A 24,098-nucleotide genomic window follows, 5' to 3' on the forward strand; every position below is an offset into this window, starting at 1 on the left:
GAGAAAATGTGTATTCTTGAGAGTAGGTGATTTGTCTCCAGTTTAAATCCTGAATAAATTAGTGTGCTCCAGGAATAAAATATTTGGGAAATACACCATAGGCTCATGTATTTTGTCACCAAAAACTGAGGATGAGAGGCAAGGATTAAGGGTGCACAAATATTTTGTACGCAATATATGACACGCCCCTTACAGTTGGAAAACAGCACACGGTGAGAATGTTTTATTTCCATTCCTAAAACAATTTACAATTATAATAACAAATTTAACACAACAAATATATAAATCATTACAATCCTGTAATCCAAAATACATATAAACTTTCCTGTACCATATCTCTGTACTATTAATTTAGGAGCAGCCCAGATATGAAGCGCCTTTGTCTAATAAAAACAAAGGTTCATTTCATCAATGCAGGGTGTAGTTTGTGCTTTAGGCTGCAATCCTAACCACGTCTACTCAGAAGTAAGTTCCATTAAGTTCAATTTGACTCACGGCTACATGGTCTTAGAATTGCAGCCTATTATTTTAGTTTTCTGTATGCTAGAAAAGCATTCCACGTTAGAAGGAATTCTTCAGGATGAGTAAGACTCATTGTTTAATTTGATGTGAGAGCTTATCCAGGAGGAGGAGCTTCCTCACTTTCTGTGACCATTGAGTCATTGGTGAAATTGCAAGTATTTGGGACTAGGTGGTGATGATTGCGTGTTTTTTAGTTTCACATGCTGTGAGTGTTGCATTAGGCAGCTCCACCAAATGTCATTTTGGCCACAACTCTCTTACCGTAGATAAGCTACCACCTGACTTGGCTCCTGCAAGGTTAAATGTATTTTAAGTACAGTCCGCTAATCTTAAAATGGCTCCTTAACATCTCTACCAATTGAAGTCGCTTGTTATTGAATATACTGTGTTTCTGTCACTCTCCTGGTAACCAGGGCCTTAAATGAATAACCCATTATCTGTTCCACCCACACCAGGAAAGTATCCACTGTATAAGGATTACCTTGAAAATCCAGTAATCCGTTCTTAAGCAACGTTAATTTTGCTATGTCTCTAGCAAGGTGAGATCATACTGAATTTTCCATTTTCATTGGTTTTTTACATGCAGATATGCAAGCTTCCTCAGCCGGGCCCCAGCTTTTAATATACTATAAAGTCTGGTATCCACTCTGTTGGCGATTCCCAAATTCTTTGCTCCGTGGATCACTTGAAAATGGCAGAGGGTCTTGGCAGACCACTTACGATATTTTTTCTGCCTATTGTAGCAAGTGCAATGTACTGTGCTAGATGCTGTATGCTTTTCCATTGTTTTAACAGAACAACTGCAGACCACCTGAACAAAGCTCACAGACCCTTGGTGGTCTGTGGACCACAGTTTAACAACCCCTGCACTAGATTTACCATTGGTCTGTTCCAATTTTTCTGCTCTAGTAGCCTATATACTGAGATTGAATACTGGCCTAACATTCCAACCATGCAAAAGTCGGAGATTTTTCCACAGACTCACACCTCTATCCAGACAAGTAGGAGGCATGACCATAGTTCAAGGGCAAAAGCCCTCTGGTAGGATGCACAGAGCAAGGCTGATGAGAGATGTGGTCTAGAAAGAGTCCTCAGGTCTGACAGAGAGACTTGAGGCTTCCTACTCCTGATCTAAGCAGAACTGGGTTATGCTTTTTGCCCAAAACAAGACCACCCTTTAAATTTCTGATATCCAAATGCTCTGCCTAATTGCTGGTAAGGAGAGAATGGCTTGTCACAGTTTTCTTCCCTTCTTGTTTAAAAGTGGACTTAGAGGCATATCCCTCATGGCTGGAGTGTGAGGAGCTCCCAAAGAACAGATTTGGAAGGTCCTTGGAATGCACATCCTTCAGTATGTTACGACATCCTGCGGCACCACTTTCATCAGGATCTGCAATTTTACTGTCATGGAATCTGGACAAATGCAACAAGGAAACCAGAGGAAAAGTTTAGTTTGGGAGAGGCATCATTTGGTGTTCTTCCACGAAAACAGAAAACTCTGGCTGCTTCACACATCAGACATATCGTGGTCCACATTGTGAACCTGCTATTCCCTATGAAGTGTGAGAGAAGCTATCTGGTTTCACTTCCTGTTTACATGCAATTAAACTTATTAGCATGCCTCTTGGTAGTTAACAGGTCAGAGCCATACACTATACAGATAGGTATATATGCTTGCTAACATTTGTGAAGTAGTCTTGAGGAACACCTTCTTGAAGATTTCTTCTCCAGTCTCTACCAGGTTCATTGGAACTAGACATATGCTTAACCTTTCCTGTGGTTGAGCTCTAAGCAGTATTAATACATGCACTGATTTATATTCTTCATGACTACCAAAACATCATATAGTAAGTACAGCGCTTTTTGAGTCCTTATATGTGTGACTTGGTCCATGGGGTCACAAAGAGTCGGACACGACTAAACAACAACAATGTGTGACAAGGGGAAGTCGTCAGCCACAGCCAATGCAACAGGTCCGATTTACTGTGGAGGACTGTGGATATTATCACCGTTATTTATTAAATTTATATACAACCCTGCATCCAAAGATCTCAGGGCGGTTTGTTATCGTGGTGTGTATTTTGTGGTTTTTATACGGTAAGCCACTTTGTGATCTTTGGCTGAAAGGGGGTATAAAAATTTAATAAATAATAACCAGAGTACTAGCTTAATTTCAGGGAGAAGTTTCACATGCGACTGTTGTCCATCCTAAACTGAGCATAGTTTCTGCTGCACAGATGTTTGCATTTGCAGCTCTATAGTCTATAAAAGGAACTTCGCCCCCCAACTCTTTGGAGATGCAGAACTCCTCTTGACAGCTTGTGAGCCACAAACAGTGTCATCGTGTACCACGTGTGAAATCGGGCCTCATTTATTATGCTAATTTTGAAGCTTGCCTTTCACAGTTTTGAGCTACCATAGCTGATGCCATACTTACTGAACATGGATGTGAAGCAGCCCGGGATCCTAGTCTTCTGCACCACCAGATAGTAGACGGGCAGGCCAGACAGAGTCACAGCACAGCCAATGCTGGTGTTCACGGGATCTGAATACAGGGATGTCCCCACGATGCAGAAACAGGCTATTGTGAACACTAGCGGGAAAAACAAAGGCACCTAAAGGGGAAAAGGGTCAAAACGGAAAATAAAGTTCTGCATGAAGCATAAATGCAAAAAAGAAACATGTTTTGAACATGGAGAAGAGTAGTATATTTAATCCGAGAGATGGAAAGGGCCGTAACTCATCCCTATACAAAGGACTTAAAAACAACAACAACAATGCTCTTAACAATGTCTCCATCCTCTAGTTTTAATAAAGTGCAGAAAAAGGAGCTGGTTTAGGGTTTCTTTATGGCTTCTTCCCAAATATTGGCGTGTTATGGGGGCATTTTTCTCCCCTTCTCCTATTTTTGGCTTCTAATGGATCCTTGATTCCCTTTCGTTCTTGTTCAGTTAGTAGCCTGTGAGCAAGGTCACACTTTGCTTCTGCTTATGTAACATAATATTTACAGAATATGGCCGCCCAGCAATGAAATTCCCCTAAGCAGCTTATAAAATAAGGGCTTCAGACATACTTCATTGTGACTTGCTTTCCTTAACCATGGTTAAGCATTACACTCGACCATATAAGAGGTGGTTAAAGATTAGCTGCAAATGGATATCAAAACATGGGCACCCCATCTTCATTAAGCAAATTGTGGTTAAGGCGGTTTCCCCATCTCTCTGCTTACAAGATGAAAAATGGGTCCTGTATTGGGTAATCCTCCCTGAGGTTAAGGCTTAGTCTGGCAGATAAAACCATGGTTTCAGTATACATTTGAGATCTTACAAGGTGACAGCAACAAACCACTTGAGCATTATGTCTGAGCTGGGCCAATATGTTTGGATTTTTGTGCTCTGGGATTCCCCCCCCCCCTTATGTGCCTGTGTCTTTGTTTAGCTAGGTAATAATAATAATAATAATTTATTATTTGTACCCCGCCCATCTGGCTGGGTTTCCCCAGCCACTCTGGGCGGCTTCCAACAGAATGTTAAAATACAATAATCTATTCAACATTAAAAGCTTCCCTAAACAGGGCTGCTTTCAGATGTCTCCTAAAAGTCTGGAATAATAATAGGTAAAAGATAGAAGCACAGATTTACCCTTCCCTGTATCCACTATCCAGGGCCGTCTTATCCATAGGGGCTACTGGCGTGGCGTGCCAGGGTGCCGGCCCCCCCAGGGGCGTCCCCGCTGGTATACCGTGCGCCCCCTCCCCAACCTGCCCTTGCCCCCATGGGCAGGCGCTCACGCGCCGCTGGCGCAGCTGCTGCAGCCCATGCTGCTCCTGGGCGGGCTGCGAGCCAGCTGCCCTCGCGGGGAGCCCCAGCTAGGGCGCACAGAGCCCCGCGCCGCTCCAGTACCACGGCCCTCATCCCCCGCTCGCCCACCTCCCCCTCCCGAGGGGCGGCCAGTGCGGGAAGGAGGTGGCCCCAGAGGCGGAGAGGCGGCACCTCGGGGGCGCCGGAGGGATCGCCGCGCCATGGCGGCTGATCTGCCTAAGACGGCCCTGCCACTATCTTTACTCTTCTTACCTTAAAGGGTCTTGGCAGTTCTGGATGCCGATAACGATGTATCATGAGCCCCAGGGTGGCAAGTCCTATGAAGAACCAGCGTGAAAAGCTATAGAAGTTCAACAGCCCATAGAGGTCACCAATGGACACCATCAAGTAGATCAATGGCAACTGCAGATGGAGAAAAATGGCAGTGTTGGAAATATGTCAGTAGAACACAAAACCACTTTTCCATGCTCCTTTTAGGTTTTCCTTGTGACTAATTACTGTACAACACTTGTCCATTATTACTGAGCAGAATTATGGGAACGTTTTCAGTTGATGAGACCTGATGGTGGACTTGGCCCTGAAACTCCCAACTAGTACAAAATTGCTGATGGGGGCAGATGGCCGACAGCATGTAACATGTCTGTTGAAACATCCACACCAGCTGCCCACATGCTACCAGCCCAGGTTCAAGGGTCTTGTGTTAATATACAAAACCCTAAACCCCAGATACCTTAAGGCAGTGCTTCTCAAACTTGGCAGTGTTTCTTTAGTTAAAACAAAAGCAACAACGCAATAACCCCCCTCCCCCACAAACACATTTAAAAGTATTACCGGTAATCAGTCTTATGAAACAAAAAAATACAAATAGACTAGGCTTGCCACATGTCAGGAAAATTCCTGACATGTCCTGGTTTTCCAGTCGTAAAAATGGCGTCGGGGGGGATTTTGTCAGGGAAAACCCAGATGTATAGCAATGGAATGGAAAAAGCAGCTGAAATAGCTCAAAACGCTCAAAATCAGCATTTTGGGGTCAGGCTTCTGCAAAAAAAGCTCTTCAATTTTGGGTGGTTTCCTAAAAAAACAGCTCAACAACTTTGTAGGTAACAGGAATTTTACTCATTGAAATATGGCAACCTAAAATAGACATACAGTGGTGCCCCGCTAGACGAATGCCTCGCTAGACGAAGGCATTCGTCTAGCGGAAGGCAGCCCCGCAAGACGAAAAGGTCTATGGGGCTGCCTCGCAAGACAAAAAATTTTTGTCTTTTTTTTCGTCTAGCGAAAACGCGGCTTGCATTGCCGCTTCGCTAGACGAAAAACCCGCTAGACGAAAATTTTCGCAGGACGAATTATTTTCGTCTAGCGGGGCACCACTGTATAACACCTAAGAACAATATAAAACAACCCCTACTAAACTCAGCCATTCTTATCTAAAATATAGTGACAATTCATTTATCCATCTGTCTTCTTTCAGTAGCTAAAAAGCATCCTTTAAGTACAACACGGATGCGACAAAGCGTTTACCTGCCCAAAGATGAAGAGGCTAAAACAAGGTTGCCTTAATGTGGTATGGCCAATTTGTTTCAAACATGAGAAACTGAGAACATTCTACCTTTATAGAGTTTGTGTACATGCACTGCCTGACACTGCCTATCGTTTAAGAAACACGTGTTTAAGAAATTACACAACGGCAGCCTTCCAAGGGCAAAATCCTGCCCCCCACTGCATTTTATGTCCAACCACACACTAAAGCAAACCTTGAAGCTCTTACCATTAGTATCAAGGCTGGAAGAGGAGTGTGTCTTTCAAGGTGTATCATTGAAAAGATTGCTGGCCACTGTCCTTCCCGGGCAGCTGCAAACAACATCCTGTGGAAATAATAATAATAATAATAATAATAATAATAATAATAATAATAATAATAATTTATTTGTACCCCGACCATCTGGCTGGGTTTCCCCAGCCACTCTGGGTGGCTTCCAACAGAATATTAAAATACAATAATTTATTAAACATTAAAAGCTTCCCTAAACAGGGCCTTCAAATGTCTTCTAAAAACTGGTGGAACAAAACCAGTTGATCATACATTGAATTCCACTTCCTTTTTTTTTTGCTATGCTTACTGGAGGTTTGTTAAACACTCCTTTCATTAAAAGAAAACATTTCTCCCCACCCCTAGAAATCATAAAGTGTTAGGGATAGCACATACTCTAGGAAAACAGAACCCCACAACAGCAGCATTGCACTTGGTAAATTTGGAGAAGACTTCGTTTTTATTTATATTCCTATCACTGAAATGTAAGCGTTATTCAAAGTTGTTCTCTAGCTTCCACCACTCAGTCCATTGACTGGTTTTTTAAAAAAGTTCTCTGTGAAATTTCAGCTCACAAAAATTGGCTGTCTTTATTGAAGTGAATTGTGCTGAGTTCAATATGTCAAGTTAGGGAGCAGGTGCTCTTTACACCAATGCACTTGACTATATAGGCATTATCCCTAAGGTGTGTGGAAAAAATATTTTTCTTATAGCCTAGGTTTGTGCTGTGTTTCTTTAGCCACAACTTCCCAGCATTTGGAAATTATTTCTACATAGGCTTGTGAAATGGGGATAAGAACTGGAATTTCTGTGCAAAAGGAAGATTTTTTTCGGGGGGGGGGGGAATGGCTGCTTTCTGTATTATTCCCTAAAGTAGCATTTTGGTAGAAGGGAGACACTGACAAGATAAGGAACTGTGAACAGTTTACTGTGTAATAGGGATATTTGCTTTGAAATGGGCAAGCCCTTACCTTGAAGCAGCAAAGATTCCTCCATTCAAAGCACCAAAACACGAGAGAGCTACAAGTACTGGAATCACAGAGGAAATGCTCTTGAAAGCTTTATCAGCAAAACTCTGGAAGAAAGCCAAGAGAGCTTTATCAGACTGTTGTTTTCCCCTTTAAAAAGTAAAAGTAGCCATATTGGGCCCTGAAGAAAAAAATCCACGTTAGAGCAATACCTTTAAAAGGTGAACCACAATATCATAGGGTACAAACCTTTGAGTTCTGTAGAACTTTCTATTATGTCATACAGTAAACAAAGGCAGTGTAGTGTAGTGGTTAAAGTGTCCTGACTAGGACCTGGGAAACTACGGTTCAAATTCCCAGCGAGCCATGAAGCTCGCTTTGTGAGCCAGTCGCTGCCTCTCACCCTAATCTACCTCACAGGGTTGTTGTGGGGGTTAAACAAGGAGCTGGAGAACAATCTATGCCACTTGAGCTCCTGAAATGGAAAAGGTGGAATATTGACTGGGAATCCCTTACAGATGACTGCAGTGCCTGGAGACAGACAGGTCGTGTATCCACAGCAGTGACCAGAGGAGGAATGACCGCTGGAAGGAGCACAGAGAAAACACACACCATGGTGCTTCTGCAGCAGCACAACTGGATGCCTTCACCTGCCCCTGCTGCAACAAAACATGTCTCTCCCATATCAGTCTCTGCAGCCGCAGACGGCGCTTTAACCCTCCAACGGTTTGACCTCACCCCCCAAAGGTGCACTCCTCCATTGTCTCCCGAGACAGACAGATGTCAACAACATCAGCAAATAAATAAAAAAGTAAAAACTGGGCCAGCCCAGGGTGGGAGAAAGAAATATGTATTTGGCCTCAAGTGACAAAAGTCGTTCTCGGAGAGCCAGGCACTCATTGCATTGAGTACACAACTTCTGTCCAACAGGAAGGTAGTTGTGCATGTCACAAGACGGTGCAAAACATTTGAAAGCTGCCATAGCCCTGCTGCCAGCAGAGGCCACCTGTAAAATGAGCCAAAACTAGAAGAGGTCAGCACATCAGCCGAAAAGGCCTATCCAAATTTGTGTCCAAACAGCTGAAGGACAATACATAAATTGCTGCTTTATGCTGAATAAAGGTATATTGATCTGGAGTGAACCAAAAATCTAGGAGTACTCTGTATTCTGCCTGGTTTTGCTCATTTATAGGTGCATAATTTAAAGATTCTTCCTTGAACAAATGTTGTTTAGAAAAGCATGTACCATATATACTTGAGTATAAGCCTAGTTTTTCAGCACATTTTTTGTGCTGAAAAAGCTGCCCTCGGTTTATACTCAAGTGAGACAGGCGGTGGGGGTGGCGAGAAAGAAGCCCTCTCTCCACTCGTGCCGCCACCCGCTCTCCCCAGTCAACCATTCCTTAAGAAGTGTACAAGAACGGCGGTTCTTTACTCTCCCCAGGCAGCTTGTTCCATTCCTGAACTGCTCACATAAATGCAAACTTGGCAAAGGAGGAACAGGAAGGAGCAGCCCAAAGGGTTGCTTTCGGGCTGCTCGTTCCTCCTCCTCCTCCACAGCGGCAAAGGTGAACCGGCTTATACTCGAGTCAATAAGCTTTCCCAGGTTTTTGTAGGAAAATTAGGTGCCTCGGTTTATATTCGGGTCGGCTTATACTCGGGTATATACGGTATGTTTCCTCTTCGCTGCCCATGGAAACAGATGTCTGCCCTAGGAATTTACAATCTGTTACTTAAATTTATGCCCAATAGGCCTTCTAGACCATCTCCCTTCTCCTCTGCCCCCCTGGTAATACTGGTCTAAAAATACAGAGAGCACGCAAATTGCCACACTCACCACAGCTACTGCGTCAGAGTTGAGAATCTCATGTGGTGTCAGGACTGCGAAGTAAGACACATTGGTAAGGATGTAACACCCTGTAACAACGGCCAAGGACACTATTACAGCGAGTGGGATATTCCTGAAAAGGAAAAGCAGCCTCTCATTTTATTTGGTCCACATTTTAGGGTGCCTTCTCTCTTCCCACCCCACATTTCCTAACTTGCAAGCTATCGCCAAATATGACAAGACCTGCCAAAGGTGCAGAGATGAAAACAGGGACACTTGAATACTCCTATCTCTTCTCAAAGAACAGGCTACTTTTGGGAGACTGATGACCTCCCTGACCCCGTATTGTATGCTGGAGGGCTATGTGTTGCTTGCATTATATTTCTTTACGTATCTGTATGTAAAAATGTTAGTGGAAGACAGGAGTGCCTGGCGTGCTCTGGTCCATGGGGTCACGAAGAGTCGGACACGACTAAACAACAATTACAGCTGGGAAGCCGTGTTGGTCTGCCATAGCCAGAACAAAATAAAAAATAAAAAAATTCCTTCCAGTAGCACCTTAGAGACCAGCTAAGTTTGTTCTTGGTATGAGCTTTCGTGTGCATGCACACTTCTTCAGATCTGAAAGCTCATAGCAAGAACAAACTTAGTTGGTCTCTAAGGTGCTACTGGAAGGATTTTTAAAAATTTTTTTATTTTGTTTAAACAACAACATGTAAAAATGTGTCCTTTTCAAGATAGCGATACTTAGCCACTGTGATTCACGCACTGTGGGTCACTCTGTCCTTGAGGTTAGTTTGGAAGATGCAGGGAGTGTCTCACTACTACTACTACTACTACTTATTACTTATTACTACTACTACTACTACTACTACTACTACTCTCTAATGAGAACCAACTTCATTCTTTCCCCATTCAAATGAGTAGGAGTTCCCTTTTGTGTTTGCTCCCACCTCTTAAGTTTATTATATATATTTTAAAAAACAACCTTTCTCCCTCCTCTATATGACATCCTCTTATATATTTGAACATGTTGGTCTGCTTCTCCCTCAGATGCTCTCAATTATTTTGGAAACACATGTTTCATACACTGGAAAAGAACGGAACCCCACCCCCGTTTGCTCACCGTTTAGGATTTACAATTTCCTCTGTTACAAAGCTTATATAGAACCTGAAATAAGAAATCAAGAGTCACAAGGTCAACATATGTGTGTTTATTAAAAAAAAAAAACCTCCCCCCTCCGACCCCAGTAATAACGAATCCTGCTATATTAGCTTGACTTTGTGAGAGTATTCTCCTTTCCGTGTATACATATATTGTATGTCTGTAATAAAATTAGATAGATAAAAATGCACACCAGACTTTTTGAAAACAGCTATGGAATCTTACAAAAGAGCATCAAAATTACCAAAGTGAATGAGCTGTGAAGCACGATCAGCTCAGTGATTCACAAAAGACATGAACAAAGGAAGATGACATTGTGAGTTATATCCCAACCCTACAACAGATATTTGGTGCAGGCTAGATAGATAAATATTACTGTATATGCAATCCAGGATTGTGCCAGCTCTGGAGTAAAGTACAGATTTATTTATTTATTGCTTAATTTGCATTTTCTTTCTGCCATTTGAGCAAACAATAGAAAGCTCTATTACAATTTTAAAAGACTCACCAGCCTCCATAGGCAAACATCCCAGAGTAAAAAGCAAGAGGCAGTTTGTCGAGTGTCAGCTCTGTTGTGTTAAAGCTGTCCTGGAAATTTTCATAGTGGCCTGAAAAACAATGAGAACAGGTATATACATTGTGCCCAGCCAGATAAGAGCATAAGGAGAACTGGCTGGATCAGGCCATGTATCATTGCTTCTGTTTGTACAAAACATGCAAAAGTTCAACAGGTGCAGACTCCCCCAGCATGGAGCTGTAGTGGGGGAGAAATGGTGCACAAGGTATCTACACATGCCATGCATGCATCTTCTCTGCCTTTGGGCTTCAACTGGCTACTGTGGGTGAACTGTTGGGAACACCCCCGGACACTGTTTGATTAGCAGAGTAGAAGAACTTTGGCAGGTGCATGGATTCAAAAAATAAAATAAAATACACAGACAGCAGGAAAAAATTCTTTAAGGAGAGATTTACTAAGGCATAAATCGTGCAGTTTGTTGCTAGCTCCCTAGCAAGGCAAAGCTCAGCTCATTTAGAGCAAAACCAGTTTCAGCAGAAAAATTACACCACACGAATATAAAATGCAAAATGAAAGTAAAGCATAGAAGTCAAAAGAAGAAGAAGAAAAAGAAAAAGAAGAAGAAGAAAAAGAAACTGCTCACTGAATGGCCTTGGAACTAAGCTAAGACACACAGCATGAAAAACAACAGCTGTGCTTCGAGCACTTCAAAAAGTTGAAAACCCGCTAGGATGTTCTAGCAGAGAGGTTTTCAACCTTTTTGAGTCTACAGTTCCCTTGACCAACTACATTCTTTCTGCAGCACCCCTGTGGGGCTCAGGAGCCCAGTTATGTCACCCCTTGCCTGCAGAGCTGGCAGCCTCTCACTCTTTTTCGAACACCCTCCCTTCTGCAGTGTTCCCTCAGCCTCCTCTCCTTGGGATTCCTCTGGGCAGCCGCAGCTGCTGCCCCTGGTCTCTGAGCTGCACCACCCCACCCCAAAGAGAGGTGCCTCCTCACACTGCCCCACAGGGGCCTGGAACGCACCCCCTGGCCAGCCCCAAGGATACCATTTGCCTGGGGAGTTTGTGGTCAGAGCTGCTGCAACAAACAGCTGTGCAAGCCTATGGGAGGAAGAGACAGGAGACGGCATCAGAGGAGGGAGGGAAGGAAAGAAGGACAGAGGCCAGTGTTGTCTGCGGCACCCCTGACCATCATTCAAGCCACCCCAGGGTGCCACAGCACAATGGTTGGAAACCACTGTTCTAGCATATTCCAGCTTTTACTGGCAGTTTCTGCACACATAAAACTTCACACCTTGACATGAACAGGGAGCCCTTTTTCAGCCTAAAGGTTACTTACCCTTGTGGGGAGTGGAGAAATGGATGTGATGCTCATTCTTCAACAGTATAAACCAGAGGCACAGGCACACAACAAACCAGCCAGGCCTGCTAGAGGCACCGTCTGAATGATGCACCCCAAGCATCCAAGGGCAGGCGGCAAGGCCTAGGGAATGTCGCTCAATAGGCAGGTGGGTTACCCCACCTGTCAAAGTTGGCTTGCAGAGTTAAAACAATTCCCCACCCTTGGCCTAGGAAGAGTCCCAGGGGCGTTCTAGAGATGCCTGAAAGACCACGTTTGTTCTGCCACCTAGGCCTGAGATCCCTCACTTCTGTATCCTGGGATGAGAAAGGGAGCAGAGTGCTTATGTTGTAGGCTGCATGTAGGGCTTGGCCCTCAGTAGAACCATGGATGCGTAAAAGCTACCTGGGGCTCAAGTGGGATAGCTCAGTTGGTAGAGCATGAGACTCTTAATCTCAGGGTGGTGGGTTTGAGCCCCACATTGGGGGAAATTCCTGCATTGCCGGGGGTTGAACTAGATGACCCTTCTGGTCCCTTCCAACTCTACAGTTCTATGAGTCTGGAAAAGTACCCCGCACAAAAAAAAGGTAAAGGACCCCTGGATGGTTTGTTGTTGTTGTTTAGTCGTTCAGTCGTGTCCGACTCTTCGTGACCCCATGGACCAGAGCATGCCAGGCATGCCTATCTTTCACTGCCTCCCGCAATTTGGCCAAATTCATGCTAGTCGTCCAGTCAAAGGCGACTATGGGGGTTGCGGCGCTCATCTCGCTTTTCAGGCAGAGGGAGCTAGCGTTTGTCCACAGACAGCTTTCCGGGTCATGACTAAACCACTTCTGGCACAGCGGAACACCGTGATGGAAACCAGAGTGCATGGAAATGCTGTTTCCCTTCCTGCCGCAGCGGTACCTATTTATCTACTTGCACTGGTTTGCTTTTGAACTGCTAGGTTGGCAGAAGCTGAGACAGAGCAATGGGAGCTCACACAGTTGTGGGGATTTGAACCACTGACCTCCTGATAGGCAAGCCCAAGAGGCTCAGTGGTTTAGACCACAGCGCCAACCGTGTCCCTACCACACAGAATTCTGTTATAAAACCTACTGTTGTCCCCTGGCAAGTCTCTCTCACCACCCCCATCTTTCCTATTTCTTTGTCACTGCCGATTTCTGCTCCTTCTGGTGCCCCTTTCTCATTTCACGCCACGTAGGAGGGTTCTGGCCAGTCTTACCATTTCCCAGAGCCATCATCCCAGGAACGATGATCAGACCAACCGTGACCATCTTGAGGGCTGTGAGGAATGTCTGTATGTTGGCAGACCAGCTCACACTCCAGCAGTTGAGGACTATGACTAGGGCTGGAAAGGAGGGGAGAGATGTGATGTGTGAATAGAAAAATGGAAAATGCATAAATATTTTTTAGAAAAAAGAAAGAAAGAAAAAGGAGGAGTGAGAAATCACCATAACTGTACCAGGAATGGCTGCGACTGTGATACTCGTGCTTTTGGAACAGCTAGCCACTGTTGACTTCTTGCTGACATTAAAAAACAGAACCAGAAATGCTTCTGTGTCATAACAGCCCGTGGAGATGGGAATACTGCTTCTCCAGCAAGATTACTTACTAAAAGTGCTGATCATTTGGGGGAAAAAACCCACAAGCTTGATGGGGCTTTCTGATAGGACTCCAGCATGACTGGCAGAAATGTCAATAAAACCCTGTTGCCGGATCTCTGCAGCAGGTGCCTTCTGTGCCAACTTTTAAATGCCTGCTGAAAACTCTTATATTCTGCCAGATCTGTGCAGGCAATTAAGAATACATCTTTCCACAATGGCTAATCAATGCCTGTTTTTAACAATATATATATAATGTTTTTACTGTACGGTTTTGGGTATTCTTGTTTTTAAACTGCTCTGGTTTTTTAAAAAAAATGAGACGGCAGCCTATCAATATTTTTAAAAAATAAAAAATACACTGGCAAAGCTGCACCTGTATTTCTGCTGGTCATGTAGCTTAAAGGCCGAGGAGCCCTATAAGGAAGGAGTTTACAACTGTTTGCGTGAAGCTTTCAAACATGCAAGAGCACTGCTGTTTCTAAATATTGCCAGTGAGTGGTGTTTTGTTTTGCTTTTTAACTAGCAGGCTTTTAAATAGCTTTTAACCATGGTTTTGAAAAGCCCTTTCCTTTGCCAACTGGCTGACAGCATCAAACAAAAAGAAAACCAGCTTCTGTTCATTTACAAACTGCCTTGGATATATCTAGCAAACTTTCTAAAGACACCAGGAAGAAAAACCTCAGCATTTCATGGATGGAGTGTGAGAACTAAGACTGCCATCCTAAGCCCACTTACCTGAGTTTAAGCCCCACTAAATTCAGTAGGCATGACTTCTGAGTAGACAAGGTTAGCATTACGAACTGAGAACTCATATGGTTATCATGCAGCATTGGGAACCTCTTTTCTTAGTATAGGGCAGGAGTAGCAAATGTGGTGCCCTCCAAATGCTCTGGATCCAGATTCCCAGCCATCCTAGCCAGCATGGCTAATGGGAATGGATGATGGGATCTGTAGTCCAACAACATATGGACTACTAAAAGCGAACTGAGATGCAGCTATTGGGAATGTAAAGGCAGTTTCTCAATCAGGCTAAGTAAGAGACTAAAGTGGGGGGGGGGCAGCCAGCCGATGTAGTCTTTCAAACTTCTAGAAGGCACCACAACTCCCATCACCGCTGAGTATTGGCCATGCTGGCAGGGGCTGATGGGAGTCCAGTGGCATCTGGAGGGCACTGTGTTGGCTACTGTTGGGTTAAAGCAATCAAGGTTTTAATGTCTGATGTTTCGTTGTGTTTTTTAATACTGTATTGTGTTGGAAGCACTGGGGCAGCCAAGTGATGGGCAGGGTACAATCAATCAAATTACCTGTATTATTATTATTATTGGTACTGGCCTCAGCAGCACGGCCTGATAAATGCCAATTGCGGAGATGCAAAAGTGGGGTATTAAAAATATATATCTCCTTATCAGTACAAGCATTTAGAGAAGGGTTCTTGACTCATAATAACAACAGGTATTATGAGCTATGAAGATTTGCTTTATTTGTGAACTTTCTCAGCATATTTATGATATTTTGCTGTGGAAGTATCTGCAAGTGTACAAGAGGCAGTGAGAAATGTATTGATATTTGGCAGGTACATTTAGGATTAACTTGCAACCTTAGATATTTAGTTCTCTTTGGTACTCACTGATTCCTGTGGTGGTGATCAGTTTCACAGCCAAAGGAGGGACATTACACGGGGCGAAGAAAGGCTCAATTAAGTACCGACCAAATGCCAAGGACACTACAGCCATATTTGCAGGTCTGGGAAATGAAACAAAGGCAAAAACATTTATTTTATTTTGGTCTTTTCTCTGGCAACTTTGTCTCCTTCTCACCTATGTTTTCTGTCTGCTCCTGTTGATGTCTGCTCTTCTAAAACAACCACAAATGAAGACATTCGGACACTCTTCCGAAGCATGGAAGAACTTTCTCACAAACTTTCTGATGTTAAAGAGTTGTCTGATAGGGGAAAGGACTACCCCAGAATGTGGTGGACTCTCCTTCATTGAAGGTTTTAAAACAGAGGTTGGATAGCCGTCTGGTCAGGGATTGTTTCGCTGTGGTTCCTGCATTGCAGGAGGTTGGACTAAATGACCATTGGTCCCTCTCCAACTCTACAATTCCAGGATCCGAATGAGAAGCTGTGAGACTCTCTTTCTGCCAAGCATAGCTGTCAACTTTTCCCTTTTCTTGCGAGGAATCCTATTCAGAATAAGGGAATTTCCCTTTAAAAAGGGAAAAGTTGACAACTATGCTGCCAAGTGCAAGGGCAGGCAATTACAGTCTTCCATTTCTAAACTGCAGCAAACAAAAAAACTGCAATCTTATCCAAATCAGACAGGCCACAGATTGCCCTCAGGCCAGGACCCCAAATGGAAGCAAGCCAGTGTTAGGGATTCTGATTTCAGGGCAAACCATAGACCAAAACCATTTTCTTTCAATAGCCCACCACCATGTCATTTGAACTGTTGAACTAATGTTGCTTTGGAGACCAGGGGAGAGAATGGTGGCCCAACCGCCAAAATAAGAACCCAGGTTTTTCCTCAATATGCCCGAGATGCCCCCATGGTATTATGGAAAAGCAAAAGGCTGACGAGGCTGATGAAAGAAGTGCCCTGGCGCTGCTGCCCCCCATAAGGGGGGGGAAATATACTTGTTGCTTTTGTTGATGGTGTGCTGCCCCCAATCCTGACAGTGGATTTTGCACTGCTCTGAAAAGTGACAGGAAATGAAGCCCTACTCCGAGTGGTTGGGGGGTTGGGTTTCATTTCTCTGTTCTACATTTGGCCCAAAGTATTCATTGTGGAGCTCGGTTCTTCATAAAAGTCCTGGGTAGACAGGGGAAATGCACGGGATGGAGCAAAATGTGTGGCTATCAGAGCCTCACCAACATCCCGCTAGGATTAATTTCAAAGCCTTTTGATGGCCGTTGGCCAGTCTTTTACAATATGCTCCATCAACTCCCCCTCTGGCGTGAGGTGGAATGATTTCCCCTGCTCCCAACCCCACTTTCTCCTCTAAATTCGGCAGCATTTGTGACAACACACGCAAAACAAACACAAAAGGGAACAAGCTTTGAACGGATGGGCCTGACCTTGGTGGGGTGGTCGATGAGTGGTGTGTGTGTGTGTGTGTGTGTGTGTGTGTGTGTTCTTGTATTTGCACTGAAATAGGGTGGTGGGCCCATGTGTTTGCATTGCTCTTTCCTAGTGCTGCAAGCGGTGAGATCCCTCTCCTCAGGGAAAGCGGCTCCCAGATGTTCTGTGGCAGAAGGCTCTGTTTATCTAGTAGCTATCTGGTATTGGTGGAGGGGCAGATCATATATCAAACTGATTTCTATAGAACAAGACCTTTTGTTGTGGCTGCTGCAAAAAAAGTACAGTGGTGGTCTTCTTATTGGTAGAAAATATTCATCTATCTCATGTCATGACTGAAAGAAAGGCTATGCATGTGTGCATGCGCGTGTTGCTTTTATTCTCCCATAGGGCTTTCTCTATTATTATTTCATTCATTCTCTCTCCCCCCCCCCCCCCGCACTCCATCTCTTTCTTAGATTCCTTTCCCTCTCCCCTCCCTCTCAATGTCTCTGCAGCCATTTGTTAGATCTCAGTGGTGCTGCATCCACCAGCTGGCTGCTTTTAAAAACACAGCTGGAACAGTGCCCCTGTTGAGAGATTTAAAGAGACACAAAACTCCCAGTAAAACCCCTCCATCTCTCCGGAGAACCTCCCCCTTCTCGCACAACAATGGGAAGCCCTTACCGGATCATAACAAATTCCGCCCATAATCTTAGAAAAGCGGGCAGTGGCCCAAGTGTCTCTAGCAGGTAAATGTAATGACCGCCGGACTTGGTGATGCATGTTCCAAGATCTGCATAGGACAGGGCTCCTAGAAAGAAAACATTTAAAATGTAAACCCTGTGTGCATTTCGTATCATCATCATCATCATCATCATCATCGTCATCATCATCACCCTTATCTGATGAATATTCTACGTACATTGATATGAAATTCAGTTGCACTAAAATAAGTTGGACTGGTACCAATGGAAGGATATTTAGAACTGAGATGTGTAATCATCATCATCATCAGTAGTAGCAGTGGTAGTAGTAGTAGTAGTAATATGCATTCTTTTGTCCGGTTCTCATTCAAAGGAGCTCCCACATTTTATCTTCACAATAATCCTGGGATGTAGGTTGGGTTGATAGATGATGAATGTCCCACTGTCACCCAGTGGGCTGCATGGCCAAATTGGGATTCAAACCACCCCAGATGGCAGTGGAGGACTTCAGAGTCTCAAATTTCAGTGGCGTCCTGGACAACACCAATATTGAGCACCCCCCACTTTTCACGCTTTGTTGCAGCCCCCCCCCCCGAGGTTCTGCATGCAGTAAGACTGAACCATTCGCACTCCCCTAAATCTGCCTCTGCAGATGGGCCTCTCTCCAATAAATTTCTAGCCCACTTTTCTGTTAAAATACAAAAAAACCACGTTTCTTAGCAATATAAAAGCAGTGTAACGATTATAAAATATAACTAACCAACCCCCACAAAAATATAATGAGAATGAAAAAATTAATACGAAAAGGCAAACCCAGTAAAAGAGTTCTAGTGAGTAACTGGGGTGTAGTTAGTTTGCAGAATTTCTGAATCCCTTCCCACAACAGACAGTTCCAAACCAATTGTAAGAATAAAATACAGTAGAAAATACATAAAAATATTAAAAATATAATCAACGTAAACACACCCAAATGCCCGGGAAAATCAACATCTTTGCTTGGTACCAAAATGTCGACAAAGTTCATTCATACCAGTCGGGCCTTCCGTGGGAGAGAGTTGCACAGATGGGGAACTACTTCAGAAGAAGCTTGTTCTCTTCTTGTGACTCAGAGAAGAGCCTCAGATGATGATCTCAGGGTTTGGTTCCTATGTGGACAGGTGGTCCTTTATAGGTCCCAAGCCATATAAAGCTTTCAAGGTCAAAACCAGCACTTTGAGTTGAACCCCAGTACAAATTGGCAGCCTTTTTGGTCAGGCCAGATCTGGTGTTATATGTTCATGCCGTCTTGAGCCAGTTAACAATTGAGCTTCTGCATTTTGCACTAGTTGTAGTTTCTGAATCATCTTCAAAGGCAGCCCCACACACAACACATTGCAGTAGTCTAACCTGGACCAGTACAGGCATAGGCAAACTCAGCCCTCCAGATGTTTTGGGAATAAAACTCCCACAATCCCTATCTAGCAGGACCAGTGGTCAGGAGTGATGGGAATTGTAGTCCCAAAACATGTGGAGGGCCGAGTTTGCATATGCCTATGCTAGGGTCAAGTGTGCACAAAAATGGATATATTTGTGAAGATAGCATACAAAAGCGCATTGTATTAGGGGAAAGATACATAATAAAATATGCTTTGCCCCAAAAAAGTGCATTGCGCAACATTGCATACAGAATTGTGTATATTAAGGAAAATTCACACTAAAATGCTGATGAATTTTCATGAGGACTCTTTAAAAAAATTAAAAAATCACAAATAGATGTGGAAATGTGGAGAACTGAATTTAATATTGGAATATATATAAATATTCATATTCATATGAATGATTCTCCCACTGTCCTCCACAGAAGCCCATTTGAGATTCCATCATCCCCATGAGGACACACCCTGAGTTGTTATACCGCAATTGCCACATGCTGGGGTGGGAGAGGAGGCTTTCCCCCTTTATGATAACCTCAGGCTGAAAAAGAAAATTAAACCACCAAGCAGCCAAACAACTCACCAAACAGTGATAGGATCCCACAAGCCAGCCACACCAGTAAGGAGACCCCCACGTTGCCTGAGTTTTGCAAGACTCCTTTGGGGGAGATGAAGATTCCGCTTCCCACCATGGTGCCTACCCCCAAGGCAATGACGCGGGTGAGGGTGATCTTCCTCCTGAGGAAAACGGCCTCCTTCACCTCCCCCGGTGCTTTGCTTCTCCTGCAAACTCCCATGCCTTATTCGGTATCCCCGCTGAACCACAGGAAGTCCCCGTATGAAGCACAACTTGAGTTCCTTTCCGGACCCCTGTGTCGCGGCTCAGTTCTCCTCTCAGCCAGTCTCTCGCTCTCTCTTTGCTTAGCAGGCAGAGTACAGTTTGTCTGGGAAGACTTTGGAATAACAGGAGCATGAAGTAAACAAATATTTAAACAAAAATATCAGGTGGGAGGGGAAATGGGGGCCCAAATCCCCAAAAAACGGAAGTCTGCTGCAGGGCTTTGTCCACAGCTAGTGATACGTGGCGTGGTGCAAGTCCAATTCCCGGCTTTTCACACAAACAGTTTGTTTTTGATCATGATGTGCTCCACTCGGTTTCACAGTGTGTACAAGCTCCAGTCCTAACCATGGATATTGTCTCCATGTCTGGTGGATGATGTGAGCTTTTTAAGGAAGAAATGTCAACCAATGGTGGGCCCAATGGCCAAAAAAGTGGTTTCCGCATGTGCTGCAGAGGGAAGCGAGGGGCAGATGGGGCTTGTCAACCTGGGAAGGGGGCCCATCTAGGAGATGCCTTCCAGGATATCTTGGGGAGAAGGCTAAGGAGTAAACCCTACACAAATCCAGAGCGGAGTCCCTAAGATGGTTGGATGGGGCCTTGTAGGCCTCCTGCTGGCAACTCCTGCAGCTAAGCTGGTGTCAAACACATTGTTCTGCTTTCCTTTGGACCACATCAACAAGGCTGAGAGGTGGGTCTTTTTATCTGGGCAGCCCAGGACCTCCATACTCACTGCCCAGGCTTGTGCACCCAGGAAATCACTTCAGTGCTGCTAACACTGTGGTTCGACTTCACCCCTGGAAGCGCACTCCATTGTATCTTGAGGAAGATGGATGCCAACAATACATACCGTATTTTTTGCTCCATAAGACGCACTTTTTTCCTCCTCCTTTTTAGCAAGGGGAAATGTCTGTGCGTCTTATGGAGCGAATGTGTGGTCCCTGGAGCCAAATTGCCCAGGGAGGAAAGGCATATCCTGCTTTTTCTGTTTTAGAAAGAGCTAAAGGCTAACAAGAGGGAAAGAGAGTGTTGAAAAGAACCCGCTCAACAGCTGATTGCAGGAGATGGGGAGGGAGATAAGGGAGCTAGCTCCCTTCCTGCCCCGCCCAGGCCCCTTGCAGAGTAGGATCCTGGGAAATTGAGGATCCTGGGAAATTGAGTTTTTCAGCCATTTGGGGCTGTTACTTTTCCTCTTGCTTTCTATTACTTGCTGATGCTTACTGGTTTGCTTTCTTCTTGCTTCCTATTACCTACTGGTGCTTACTGGTTTGTACTGGTTTGCTTTCCTCTTGCTTTGTATTACTTGCTGGTGCTTACTGGTCTGTACTGGTTTGTACTGGTGCTTACTGGTTTGTACTGGTTTACTTTCCTCTTGCTTCCTATTACCTGCTGGTGCTTACTGGTCTGTACTGGTTTGTACTGGTGCTTACTGGTCTGTACTGGTTTGTACTGGTGCTTACTGGTTTGTACTGGTTCGCTTTCCTCTTGCTTCCTATTGCTTGCTGGTGCGTACTGGTTTGTACTGGTGCTTACTGGTCTGTACTGGTTTGTACTGGTGCTTACTGGTTTGTACTGGTTTGTGTTCCTCTTGCTTCCTATTGCTTGCTGGTGCGTACTGGTTTGTACTGGTGCTTACTGGTCTGTACTGGTTTGTACTGGTGCTTACTGGTTTGTACTGGTTTGTGTTCCTCTTGCTTCCTATTGCTTGCTGGTGCGTACTGGTTTGTACTGGTGCTTACTGGTCTGTACTGGTTTGTACTGGTGCTTACTGGTTTGTACTGGTTTGTGTTCCTCTTGCTTCCTATTGCTTGCTGGTGCATACTGGTTTGTACTGGTGCTTACTGGTCTGTACTGGTGCTTACTGGTTTGTACTGGTTTGTGTTCCTCTTGCTTCCTATTGCTTGCTGGTGCGTACTGGTTTGTACTGGTGCTTACTGGTCTGTACTGGTTTGTACTGGTGCTTACTGGTTTATACTGGTTTGTGTTCCTCTTGCTTCCTATTGCTTGCTGGTGCGTACTGGTTTCTACTGGTGCTTACTGGTCTGTACTGGTTTGTACTGGTGCTTACTGGTTTATACTGGTTCGTGTTCCTCTTGCTTCCTATTGCTTGCTGGTGCGTACTGGTTTGTACTGGTGCTTACTGGTCTGTACTGGTTTGTACTGGTGCTTACTGGTTTGTACTGGTTTGCGTTCCTCTTGCTTCCTCTTGCTTGCTGGTGCATACTGGTTTGTACTGGTGCTTACTGGTCTGTACTGGTTTGTACTGGTTTGTGTTCCTCTTGCTTCCTATTGCTTGCTGGTGCGTACTGGTTTGTACTGGTGCTTACTGGTCTGTACTGGTTTGTACTGGTGCTTACTGGTTTGTACTGGTTTGCTTTCCTCTTGCTTCCTATTACTTGCTGGTGCGTACTGGCTTCTACTGGTGCTTACTGGTCTGTACTGGTGCTTACTGTTTTGTAAGCAATGCTTTTCCCCCTTTGCAAAAGCTGCACAAATCTGAACTGATCCTTTGCAAAAAAAGCTGTAAAACTTTGAGCTGATTCTCAAAAAAAACCATGGGTTTTAGAGGAGGAAAACCAGAAAAATATTTTTCCCCTTGTTTCCTCCTCTAAAAACGAGGTGCGCCCTATGGTCCGAAGCGTCCTGGTAAATACATGCCCTCCAACATTTCTCCGATGAAAATAGGGATGGCCCATTCCATAATGATAATTTTACTATTTATACTCCACACATCTAACTGGGTTGCCCCAGCCACTCTGGGCGGATTCCAACATATATAAAAACATAATAAAACAGTAAACATTAAAAAAAAAACTTCCCTATACAGGATTGCCTTCAGACGGCTCGCCAGTCGAATAACTCCATACCCTCCAACATTTCTCCAATCAAATCAGGTCAAATCAGAAACCGGGAGAACTTCTCTAAATGAGGGATGTCCCTGGAAAATAGGGACACTTGGAGGGTCTACAAATACATACTTAAGTGATCCCTTCATACATCTGATAAAGTGGGCAGCTCTGTGTGTCCTGAAAGTCACTGCCCAGTATATTTGATAGTCTTTGTTGATTTTATGATGAAATTAACAAAACTCCCTGCCTCCCGCCATGAGTTTGAACAGTCTGTAAAAAATTGTGAGAGGGTAGCAAGGTAACCCTACCTATTCAATGATTATTGCAGTGATGACTGGCAAGGGGAGGCTCTGGAGAGGTGGGGAAGCAGCAAACAGTGTTTTCTCCGTATGTCGGAAAATATTATTCACTCCAAAGGAGTGGGATTTTGCAAAGCTGACCTGTCCTATTGTGCTAAGTGATGGAGAAAGGAAGGGGATGTTTATCGGCTGCCCTCCCGGAGATCATATTAGTTCCTGCGGCACGCAATGCGAGGACTTTTCTCTTAGCATGCGTAGCCGCTAATGGGGTTATTGGTCCTCAAGCAATTTAATCCTTTATTAAACCCAATTAGCATCAGTGGCCTCCTGTGGCAGCAAATTCCACCGTCTGCATATCATGCAGGTTTCATGCCCACGCCGTGTGCTCCTCTACTTACATCCCTTCCCTTTTTGTTTGCTCTAAGGGCATCTGTCGGTGATGATAACAAACAAAAAAGCAACAAGGAAGGCTCGAAGTCCAGAGGCGGAGAAGGAGTCCCAAAATAAATACAGAGAGGGAGAGGGGCCTGCTGGGAATATGGATGTCTAAGCCCCTCAGAGAAATGGGACACAGTGTTCTAGTTGCCAAGAGAGTGTTTACTCTCCCAAAGTCGACTCCTGAAACGCGGCAAAGGCAGACAAAATGTCTGTCTCATCCATTGCCTCAGTGATAAAATGCAGGCCTTATGTACAAAGCAAGACAATAAAACAAAAAAACCCATCAAGTCTAATAGGGCCGCGTTCATAGACCTTTTAAACGACTGGAGTTAAACGGGCCGCCGCTATCATTAGGCAGAGTGAGATGGTCACATCAAGTAGCTGACTCTGGGTGACATGAAAACGGTGGAAAAGCATTAGCTTTTCAATTTGTTGTTATCACATGGTGAAAATTAGTTGTACTTAGAATAGACATACTGAAACGAAGGTAAGCAACCACTCCTGTTTTTACTGCCAGAGAGTCAGAGAGGTGCTTGCAAAATGCTCTGATTCAGGTGCCAAAATAACACTATAATTACTGTTATATTATGAACTTTATATCAAGCAGAAAAAGACAAAATATCAAAATATTCCTGCATTGCAGGGAGTTGGACTTGATGACGGGGGTCCCTTCCAATGCCACGATTCTATGATCATAAAAAACCTTCTTGTTGCCTCCTATGCCAACCAGGTGAATGCAGGCAATTCAGAATACAGCCTTCTACAATGGTTAATTAACCACAATGGCTAACTGATGTCTGCTTTTGTTTATTTATAATGGGTTTTATTGTAAGGTTTTAAAGATTTATTTCTGTAAACCTCTTCGCTATGACACAGTGGTATGCAATTTTTAAAATATAAACAAATATACACAAATA

General features: G+C 44.2%; 1 protein-coding gene across 1 annotated transcript; it reads right to left on the minus strand.

Annotated features, from left to right (window-relative positions):
- Window positions 1-195: 195 nt before the first annotated feature.
- LOC117053956 (cystine/glutamate transporter-like) lies at window positions 196-19,793 on the minus strand. Its single transcript, XM_033162344.1, has 12 exons — window positions 19,341-19,793; window positions 17,326-17,452; window positions 15,210-15,325; window positions 13,201-13,326; window positions 10,626-10,725; window positions 10,079-10,123; window positions 8,962-9,085; window positions 7,128-7,231; window positions 6,115-6,211; window positions 4,596-4,745; window positions 2,960-3,137; window positions 196-1,935 (listed from the first exon to the last, which is right to left on the minus strand). Exons 1-12 carry the CDS (start codon window positions 19,552-19,554, stop codon window positions 1,871-1,873), a joined length of 1,446 nt encoding a protein of 481 aa, XP_033018235.1. The 5' UTR covers window positions 19,555-19,793; the 3' UTR covers window positions 196-1,870.
- Between the last annotated feature and the right edge of the window lie 4,305 nt (window positions 19,794-24,098).

This window comes from Lacerta agilis, chromosome 10 (genome assembly GCF_009819535.1).
Source record: "Lacerta agilis isolate rLacAgi1 chromosome 10, rLacAgi1.pri, whole genome shotgun sequence".
Classification (NCBI taxonomy): Eukaryota; Metazoa; Chordata; class Lepidosauria; order Squamata; family Lacertidae; genus Lacerta; species Lacerta agilis.